General features: G+C 44.1%; 1 protein-coding gene across 1 annotated transcript in view; it reads right to left on the bottom strand.

Moving 5' to 3' along the window:
• The window catches only part of Alpk2 (alpha kinase 2), a 127,252-nt gene that overhangs the window by 41,661 nt on the left and 74,248 nt on the right, over positions 1-11,343 (bottom strand). Inside the window, exon 4 of the mRNA XM_008855362.2 lies at positions 4,174-7,525. Within this exon, the coding sequence (XP_008853584.1) occupies positions 4,174-7,525 (3,352 nt within the window). The remainder of the gene's footprint in view (positions 1-4,173; positions 7,526-11,343) is intronic.

Here is an 11,343-nt window from a genome sequence, read left to right as displayed (position 1 = left end):
AAGGCCATTAGTAAGGGAGAAAGGGGGGAAATGGGGGTACCTTAAGTGGGAAAACCATGATGGAGGGGTGAGACAATGTGAGAAATAAACAATGCCTAGCTAGTTTTGAAAACCAGAGGGAACCATATTACTCCTACAACCTATTGACAAATTATACATAGCAGATCAAGAAATATATATCTAGGTAAGGTTTATCTGATAAGAAATGGTCTTTGCTCAAGATTTATCTACATGGTACACAGTAATTAAAAGTACCAGACTGGTGGAACTAACCTTCTTGGATGTTTAACAGACATACTTCGTGGCATATAATAATTTCATCAGAGGGACATAAAGGACAGTTTTTGCTCCTTGCCCTCCTAGGTCGACTAGTTTCAGGGGACTACGAGCATCTCTCAAAATTTCCTGTAATTGTGGTGGGTCACCTGTCCTATTGATCAAGGAGGCTGAGGAGACCCCACCAGATGGACTTGAACCAGTGTCCAGTCTACAAAGAGGTGGGTCAACACAGAGGAATCATGTCCTCCAGGCCTGACCAAGAGTTGAGGGAAGTCAATAAAAAAGTCCTCATGTATAGAACTGGAAAGATTGCTCAATGGGTAAAGGTACTTTCTGCCAAGCCTGATGACCTGAGTTCAATCCTCAGGACTCACATGGTGGAAGGAGAGAACTGACATCACCAAGTTGTCATTTGAACATCAACACACACACACACACACACACACACACACACACACACAATGTAATTTTCAAAAAGTCCTCTGGTATATATGAAACTTCTATTGTACTAAACTTTGGATGCCAGAGAAAGGATATTCAGTGTTTGTTTTATTTCTTTCAGAATCACTCATGTCACCCTCACATGTATACATACTCCTGACTTGTAGCCCGCCAAGTCACAGGAGACCAGCATTAATCTGGGCTGCTCTGAGGAAGGCACCAGGATGCTGGGTGCATAGAGTTGAGGTAGCACCCAAGATCTGGAGTGAACCACCTGGATCCAACACCAGAAATGAGAACTTCTGTGTCGTATCTTCCCAGTGATCACATTTTACAAAATGAAAGAAAGAAAGCTGGGGTGGGGGGAACCTTAAAAACTTCTGAGTACTTGCTGGTGGAATACTTTCTTAAAGATCTTAGTCATTGATGGGAACCCAAAGGGTAATTAGTTAAAAGGAAAAGGCAGGCTCTCGCCAAGGACAGATCTTATGAATGCTGCCAGCCAAAGAGTAAATCATTTTTCAGGTCACCCATTCTCATCTCTGTGTTGATGCATATGGATTAGTCCACAGAGCAGATGCTTATTAAGGAAATATGCACCAATTACCACATACAAGTAATTGGGGTCACCACATAAAAAAATACATGTTCGGGGCTGGAGAGATGGGTCAGTGGTTAAGAGCACTGACTGCTCTTGCAGAGGACCAGGGCTCGATTCCTAGCACCCACCTGGCAGCTACGAACCGTCCTTAACTCCAGTTCCAGGGGAACCTGGTGCCTTCTTCTGACCTCTGAGGCATTGCACGACACGGGTGTACTCACATACATGCAGGCAATACACTCATACACATAAAATAAAAATAATAATAAAATATTTAAAAAATACATATTCTTAGTAAATTAATGGTCAGGTGGTCATCCACCAACTCAGATAAAGGCACTCTCGGTGGAATGTCTGGAGGCTCCTTGCAGTTAGAAAAGAGAGATGGGGACCTGAAACAGTGAGTGTCAGTATTTCAAGGCATCTGGTTTTCTCTTTCACTGCAAAGGAAATCCCCATACAACAGGGGAGAGGTTGGTGCAGTGTTGACCCTTTCACAGCTGGGAAAGGACAACCTGGTGAAGATCTGGCCAGATGTGAGCAAATCTGCTGGAACTTTCACTACACTGATGACTCATGGGGAACTAGGATAAAGATCTCCTGCTTCCTCACCAGAGGGCCCCCCCTTTCCATTAGGACCAAATTCCTCAGAGATAAGAGGCTGGTCAGATAAGAACTACACTTCCATCTAATACTAGATTGGTACCAACCTTGTGGTATCAATGACCTTTTTATCTGAACTGAGTTCTTAAATTATGGGCATAAGCTTAGCATTTCCCTCCCATTGCTTCCCATTTCTGTGCTGAGATGAGTTCTGCTCTTAGCACCCCCATTTTACAGATGAAGAAAATGAGACTCCAGAGCATAAGGCATTTGTCCATGGCCCCTCAGTTCCTAGCCAGACTCAAACTCAAGCAATTTGACTTCTTACTTGTGCTCTCAAATACCGTGTCCTAGTCACTGGCAAAAACACTGTTGTGTAGCCATTTCTTCCAAACTGAAGTAAATGAAACTAGAAGTAAACTCACAAATCTCCAGAAGTTCCTGAAACTTATGATTCTCAAGTCCCTTCCCAAGGCTATGTATGCAACAACAATTGCTGGGGAAAGGAGACTCTGACAGGGGGGAGCTCACTGCAAGTCAATACAGGGAGTCCAGGGATGCAGTTTTCATGAGTTCTCACCTACGCAGAGGCAAGCTTTGAGTATTCCATGCTCCTGTAAATAATCCCTACTCCTAGTCCCTAGTCCCTACTCCTATAATTCCAATAAACTCATTGCTTCACCAAGCTAGATTTGAATGAAGTCCTGTATGGAGTGAATAGACATTTATTTGTGTGTTTCTAGGAAGACACACAATAGATACTTGCAACAAAATCTTAACTCTGAACCTGCTTCTGAGTGGTCTCAGTGCCTGGATCACTGGAAACACTCCTGATGCTGCATTGAGCTGCTCTGGCCTGGAAAAATCTTTGGTTGTCTCCACCCCAAGCTCTGGTAGGCCTTCTCAGAACGTGCTGATGGCCCTGAGGACCTGCTTCACTAGCGCCATCTGCTCCTAAACTGCTTTGTCACTTTCTTGGCAGTCCTTGTGCTTGGGGAAGTTGCAGTGAGTTTGGTTCAAACTCCTGCACAGCAGCAACACTCTGAACCAGCCTTTCTCCACAAGTAACTTGAAAAATTATGGATAAGAAAGAACTACTTTTTCAGTTTTTTGGAAAAGGGTTTCAGGATGTAGCCCAGGCTGACCTTGAACTTGCTCTGTAGCCCAGGATGGCCTCAAACTCACTATCCTCCTGCCTCAGCCTCCCCAGGGCTGGGATTACAGGTATGCATCACCACACCTGACCCTGAAGCCACTTCTGGGATCTTTTGACACATTGTTTCATTCTCTCTAGATATTTTTAAACACATGGACAAGGGGCTAGGGATGTGGAGCAGTGAGTAGAGTGCTTGCCTAGCTTGCACTAAGTCCTGGGCTCCATTCTGCATAAACAGCGCATGGTGGTGCATAATCCTATAATTGCTGTAATCCCAGATAGAGAAAGGAAGACCAGAAGATCAAGGTTATCCTGTAGCATGAGAAGGGACGACCCCGAAAAGAAAGGAGCTACTTTGCAGCTGTGGCATGGACATGCTGGAAGAGTTCCCTAGGCCAAACGTAGCAACATCAAAGGTCTTAGAGGCTCACTGGGGTTGAAACCTGGACCAGAGACCCCAGAGGAGGCAAATTCAGGCACTGGAGTGGGTGAGTTGGAAGGAAATTTTATACTCAAATTGGGAAGAAAAACCAAGGCTCAAATTAGCCATGCTTAATGGGGAAAAAATATCAATGATTAAAGAAGAGAATCCCAAATGGTACTGAAATATTTCCTTTTATAAATCTTGCTTAGCGTGTGATCTGTTTAATTAAACAAATTATCTACATTAGCACTTCTGCTCATCTGCTTTAAGGAAATTTTAGAAGAGAATAATTAAACAGAAAAGCATCTTCTCACACTCTATCAAACATACCTACAGGCAGCCTTGATTAGAGGTCCTCGGGTGTGTTTTTCTCCAGGTCATCTGGGAACTGGGTACAAGTGCAGATTCTTGAGCCCCGTCCCCTCCACCAAATCAGAAACTCTGTTGTGGTGCCCAGAAACCTGCATTTGAACAAGTCTTCCAGTGAGCTTGATGCCTGCTCAGATTTGAGGACCATGAGGCTACATGTTCAAGCCACACGGTCACTATCATGGGGAACATACTCACCTGATGTTCACCTGAACTGCAAAGGGCTCAAGCAGGGCATAGGTGATTCACACCTGCTCCTTCAAATCTAAACTTCAACACCCAAAAGCATCAGAACCTCACCTTTTCCTTCTCTTTTGCAAGGGGCCTTTTTGGGGTCTTTTTTCTCATCAGCGCGGGATAACGATTTTTCAAACTTAGGGACCTTTTTAAGAGGACTCGGGTTCTTTCTCACATTTTCCTTCTCTTCCAATCTCAGTCTCAGGGCTGCCACCCTGGACAGAATTTTCTTCTTCACCCCCTCAGCTAAATGTCCACTTCCTGAGGTTTCTTGCTTCTTCTTGATCCCCTCTGACTCTGTCACTGCTGATTGGACCCCTGGGAAGTTGCCAGTCTGGGTGGCCACATGCCTGGGCATTTCCTTTCTGGACTTTTTCCCACTGTCCAGGGTGGAGCGCTTTTGACACAGGTCCTGTAGTAACAAGCCCTCAGGGACTTTCTCTGACTCACATTCTCCTGAAATGAAAGCCAAAGTCATTGTTGGGGAGTCAGATGAGCTTAGGGGTTTGGTTTCCGCAATTTGAAGCTCCTCCGTTTTCAGTTCCTCAATGTCATGACTTAATGAAAAGTGTGTGACATTTCCTTCGGGAAATGAAGCGCAAGGTGACTGTGTAAGATGACTTGAAGAGGACACATGTTTTTCATACTCATTCTCAATAGTTCCTCTTTCCTTCAACTCAGGAACTACATCTTGATGGTTTCTGGGCTCAGATCTACCATGAATGTGACCTGTGGAGTTGCTGTCATCCACAGATGCACCCGTCATTCCTGCAAGACAACTGGGAAGAGGTGAAGTAAAGACGACTTCAGCCTTGCCCCTTTTCCTTTGCTTAGCCTCCCCCGGGCTTCTGTTACTACCATCTTGGCTCATGCAGCATACACTTGGAATTCTTTGTACCCCTTTACTACGACACAGGGCTTGCCAAATGGCAGGCTGGCCTTCCATTTTTGCTCCATTGTATTGACCTTGTTCAACCTCTGTTCCTTCTCTGTCTACCTGGTCTTGGTTGATTGTTTTTTCCTTACGAATGGTAATGTCTTGGGGACGTGGTACTTGCAGAACGGCAGGTTGGACTTCTACCCTCTGATCTAAGTTTCCGTCCGTGAATTTGTTCCCCTCCCTGGTGGAGTCAGAAGGCTTTGGCTTCTCAGACCAGGCATATTCCATCTTACCCCTACCATCAATGGGATCCACAGAGGATTCCAGGATATTAGCGATGTTCACAAACTGGTTAGTGAAGGCAGAGTGATGCACCTTGAGCTGATTTTCTTCCTGTTCTTGACTCCTGGTTTTAACACTTTCTTTCCCTCCAGTTTTGGAATTCTCTGGTAGGTAGTCTATGACATCTAATTCCTTTTTATCAACAGGGTCTACAGATGACTCCAGGAGTCTGGGCTGTCTTAAACACTGGGAAGAAAGACTGCTCCAGTGTGCATCACTGGCTGGTGTGTCACCTTCACAGGTTTCCCTGTGGTCAGCAAGGACTGTTGCCTCATTCTGAGCTCCCAGCGCATCTGGTTTCAGCATGGCAACATCTGCCTTGAGGATGTCAGACAGAGCCCAGGCCCTGCCAGGGACTGTGAGACCAGCTTCTGCCTCCTTGTACTCAGAATCTGTCACTTGTTTTGGTGGCCAGATTTCAAAACCAGAAGCTTCTAAGGTTATAATCTTCACCTTGTTGCCTGCTTCCCAACTTCCTAGTCCAGAGTCATCACTCTGCCAGAGGAGCATTTCAGAGAGAGATGGAACACTGTTCAGTGACTGACTGTCTTCCTCCATAGTCGTCTTGGCCATCACAGAGACACTGGTCCTCAGGTTTGAGTCACATCCTCTTTCTTCCCCAGAGTCTGCTAGGGAGCATTCCAAGGACTCCACATTGGCTTCCTCTAGCATGGCAGATATTGGGGGCAAGATTTCTTGGAAATCATTTGCAGAAAGAGAACTCTGGTAGGATGGGCTCTGTGGTTGGATAGTCTGCTTCATTTCACTTCCTTTTTCTTGGAAATCCTCTTCAAAGCTTCTGCTGTCAGCTCTGTCTACAATCTGGCTCTTATCCCCAGGTTGGTTATCAATCTGAAGAGGGGAATTGCGACGTAAATCCTCTCCCTCAGGTAGTGGGAGAGTATGTCCATGAGCTCCTGGAATGCTGGGTGCCAGGTAAGGTAGCTCTTTGGTAGATTCAGATGTGGAGCCGCTTAAAATATGACCCGACTGTAAACTGGAAGAAAACTGGAAATTATTTTCATCTAGTATCTCAAGTGAAGTCTTGTCAGCACCATCTATAAGGTTGTTCTCAGAAACTGAAACAGGGTAGTATTTGGTTTGGTGGACTTTGGTGGCAACAGCACCAATTGATGTGTCCTCAATCTCTCTGGTCACTTGATGACACTCAACATTAGCAGTTAATGTAGTAGTTGACTGCTCTTCTGGGAGCCTCATGTCTGAATTGCAACTGGCTGGTATGTCTGTGGCAGCTGGGGCACTGATTTTGGGCCTTTCATAGTCTCCTTCATTAAAGTTCACAAAAGAATTATCCTTTGAGGTAGGGGGCTGTGCCTCCTCAAGCCCTCCTGAGTCGTAGGGACTCAGCCTTGCCCAGCCAGCCTGTTCCATGGAGGATAAGATGGAGAGGGAATTCTCCACATCATCTAGAGTTGCCCCCACAGCACCCTTACTGGCCTCCTGTGACATGTTCCAGGTGAAAGCATTGGTAAAAAGAGGGGACTCAGACGAGTTTCCAGACTTGCCGCATTCACATATGGACTGTGGAAGTTTAGAACCTTCTGTTTGAAGAACAGCCAGTATCTTGTCAGGAGAATATAAATCACATACTTTGCTTTGACCTTCTGTCAGCTCAAAGTCCATGGGGCAAATTTCTTGAGGAAAGTATTTATCAACTGGTGCTCCAAAAGGAGGATCCATGGTTTCATAACATGTTTCTCGGTCACCAGCTTCAAAACAATCCATCACACATGTAGTTTCTCTCCCCCTTGACCCACTGCACACATTTTCTAGGGTGAGGGAGGGATCTGTAGGCTCCAGGAAAGCAGCAGAGAGAGCCTCAGGCTCCCCATAGTAGACCCTAGCATCCTGAGGGAGATGTACTGAGAGTGGAACAGGAGACATTTCTTCATAATTGGTTTCCAGGGCACTCAGTTCATGTGCTAGTTCTGCCCAGAGACCACTGGGCACATCGTCTTCTCTGTTCTGGCTGTCTTCCTGCTGTGGGCCTTGAGTACAGCTTTCCAGCCCCAGGTACTGGGCCAGTGGTACATTTTCCTTGTTGATCTTGCTTAAAATGGAGACAAAATTCATTGTGGTCCCAGGGAATGAAGACTCCTCTCCAGCAGACACAGAGAAAGCTGGCATGTGGCTGAGAGAACTTCTCTCCCTGAAGGCTTTCTGAATTTGCATCTAGGAAGATGAAAAGTGGTATTAATAGAATTGTTCCTGGGAGAGGCCACAATAGGACTTATCTGCAGTCCCAAGAATGTTAATCCTCAAGGACTATAATGAGGGACAGGAACAGTAGCAGGAATGACTGAAATCTGAACATTAATCTCCAAACTTGTTCTGGCTATTAGAGACTTCCTGGGGAACTGTGAATTTAAATCATTCCATGTTCCAAGGGATTCTTGCCCAATTTCACCATTATAAGCAAAAAGCCTCCCAGCAATCATCATTTATTTAATAATTTTTTCCCCTCTCTCTGAGGAAAAGAGATGGAAAAAAATTGAATGCTAAACTATTTTGAACAAATAAGCCACAGCAAGATCTGTGTGCATCATTCTACAAAGATAAATTGCACATGATCATTATAAACGAAATAGACATTGCTTGCAAAGCAGCAATGAGCAACTTTTGTCCCCAATAATGACAGCTTACTGATTAATAACGTCGTTAAAGAACATAAGAGACAGCCAGACATGGTGCATGCCTGTAATCCCAGCACAAGGGAGGCTAAGGCAGGAAGATAATTTGAGCTCGGGAGTTCAAGACCAGCCTGGGCAACATTGTGAGACCCCATTTCAATACACACACACACACACACACACACACACACACCACAACACACACACTTCAGTATATGTAAGAAAGATAGGGAGAAAAAAAATATCTATTCTCCTTCTAAATACCTTAAGTGTAGAATCCTTTATATTCAACAAAATTTTAGAAAACAAAGGTAGAAAATGAACAGAGAGGGACCCGTCTTTGAAGCCTGCTTCCAATGGTGTAATAGAGATATGATTAGTCACTAGCACTGCCAATCATTTCTGATCCAGAAAAAGATTATAAAAATCCTGAACAAGAAACCACCTTCTCAAGAAGTAGGAGATGAAGGACTGCTTCGATTGCTGGGAAAAGAGAGAAGGGTCAAAAGGAAGTAAGAAAGGGAGGGAGGGAAGAAATCTCACAATCTGAAGACTGAGTCCATCACAGGACTACCTAAGCGCTGTGTAATGCTAGATATTAGAAAACAAACTCTTTGCCTGTTCTTGGCTCTTGAAACTTTTAGCCCATTGATTATTTCAAAACAAAACAAAGTCATGCCCAGTCAAGAGGAGCAGATGGTTATTCTTGGACGATCACTTCATCTTTGCCCCCAAGATTCCTGCTTTGGGGAGCTCCACCCCAATGTTCAGGGAACAGAGAATTGACTGACCTTAGCAAGGGGAAGAGTGGGTGCCTCCCCCAGCCTGTGATAAGACAGAGCTGAAATGTTCGTGCTCACAGGAAGCTCCAGTCCTGAGGCTTATTTCCATAAATCCCATGTGAAGACAGGTCTTCTACCTCGTGGTTAATTCCTCTACCGACTGCCAGCGAGAAATGGAACAAAGCTCACCCACACCTCTCTCACGTGCTCCCAGGCTGCTTGCTGCCTGTCAGCATTCCTCTCTTGTTTTCTCTTTTAAGATACCCTGAGATCCATTTAACTTGGATTTTATTGGCATAAAAGTATTAAACTGAATAAGAAATTTAGTATGAGCTTCATAATGGCTGGGACCCAACCAATTGTTATTGAATGCCTCCTACATACTAGGAAGTGTTACAGGTAAGGAGGAAACAAGACGGACAAGTAACTTGTCTGCAGAGAACTCCCATTCTATGTGTGATCAAGGCACAATATAGCAATCAGCATTTAGTAGGCGTTTAAAAAGTATTCATTGAAAGAATAAGTGAAAAACATGCACCAACTGAGACAACTCTCACCCAAGATCACCTATGAAACCTCTAAATTTGAAAGAGCCTGCTTTTCTATCTGCTTAGAATTTAGGGAGAGCCTTATTTAAATTTTTTATTGGTTTATTTTTATGTGTATGAGTGTTTTGCTTGCACTTTTGTAGGTACACCATGTGCATGTAAGCCCAAGAACGCCAGAAAAGGGTATCAGAACCCTTGAAACTGAAATTACAAATGGTTGTTAGCTGTCATGTTGGTACTGGAAACTGAACCCAGGAACCCAGGTCCATTGCAAGAGCAGCCAGTGCTCTTAACTGCTGAGCTATCTCGCCAGGTCCAAGAGCCCTATTTTAAAGACTTCTAGCGAGGCATGGTGGTGAACATATGTAAGGCCATGCTTGTTATACAAAGAGTGTGAAGCCAGTTTGGGCTATATGAGAGAGAGGAGACGCAGTAACAGCAAGATGCATAGGAGAGAGAGAGAGAGAGAGAGAGAGAGAGAGAGAGAGAGAGAGAATTTAGCTATAATAACCATTTGCTCAAATCTTGGTGTTCCTAAAAAGAAAGAAGCTGTTCTGTCAGTTGTGGCACTCTGATAGGATAAGTTGAAGAATGATATAAACTATATTTACTCTCTTTTTAAGTCAAGGGGCTGGAGAGATGGCTCAACGATTAAGAGTACTGACTGCTCTTGCAGAAGACCTGGGTTCAATTCCCAGCACCCACATGGCAGCTACGAACTATCCTTAACTCCAGTTCCAGGGGAATCTGAAGCCCTCTTCTGACTCAGCAGTTAAGAGCACTGACTGCTCTTGCAGAGGACTGGGGTTCAATTCCCAGCACCCACATGGTGGTTAACAACAATGTGTAGCTCCAGTTCCAGGGGATCTGATGCCTTCTTCTGACCTCCGTGGACACTGCAAGACATGGGTGCACTTACACACATGTAGGCAATACACTCATACACATAAAATGAAAATAATAAATAAAAATATTTTAAGTCAAAATGACTCATTATATTAAGATGGAAAAGGAAAAACAAAGATTTAAAGGAACAAGGCTTTTATCAAGTGTCCAGAAGCTTCATAATTGATGAAACATATAGTACTCTTGAAGTTTCAATGAGAAACCTTACCCCCCAGGAGTTTCCCCATGGGCCTGAGTACCTCCAACTCATGGACACTGTATTATTCTCGTTTGCTCTTTTGGTTCAGATTTTAATAATGAGCTATGGTACAAACACACCAAACTATTAAGCATAGAAAGTGTGGCAGCTTCTGGCTATGATTGAAAACTTTAGAGAGACTGCCCAGGGAAAATACTACACCGCCACTCAGCCCTCTCTATTCTGCCTGAACCCTTCCCACCATGTCAGTCCTTTATTTTAAGATCCTGCTGTCATCACAGTACCATCAGTACCAATGGGCATTCAAGAAGTAGCTGCACATGGAGAATTTTCTGCTAGGCACCCTGCAATTTTTCCCAAAGAGTTCCATTTAGATGGATCATTTATTCTCACCCACTCCTGGATGACTGTTGTACCAAAAGGCTGATAACACAAAGACACTGACATCCAGAGCTGGGCCTGGTGGTGCAGGCCTGTGATCCCAGTTATGAGGAAGGCTGGAGCAGGAAGATCACAAATTCCAGGCCAGTCTTGAGCTGCAAAGTGAGTTTAAAGCCAGGCTGGGCAACTTAGTGAGATCCTGCCTCAAAATAAAAGGTGAAAAGAGAGGACAGGATACAGGGCAGTGAGGCTGTGAGCTCAATGCCCAGTACTGATAGATAGATAGATAGATAGATAGATAGATAGATAGATAGATAGATAGATAGACAAATAGATGATAGATAGATAGATAGATAGAAGATAGATTGATGGATGGATAGATGATAGATGATAGATAGATAGACAGACAGATAGATAGAAGATAGATGATTGATTGATAGAAGATAGATGGATGGATAGATAGAAGATAGATAGATAGATAGAAGATAGATGGATGAATGGATAGATATATAGATGATAGATAGATAGATGATAGATGATAGAC

This window comes from Nannospalax galili, unplaced genomic scaffold (genome assembly GCF_000622305.1).
Source record: "Nannospalax galili isolate Female #2095 unplaced genomic scaffold, S.galili_v1.0 scaffold567, whole genome shotgun sequence".
In the NCBI taxonomy this organism is placed as follows: Eukaryota; Metazoa; Chordata; class Mammalia; order Rodentia; family Spalacidae; genus Nannospalax; species Nannospalax galili.
The sequence above is the reverse complement of the archived record's forward strand: the minus strand, read 5'-3'. Positions and strand labels throughout refer to the sequence as shown.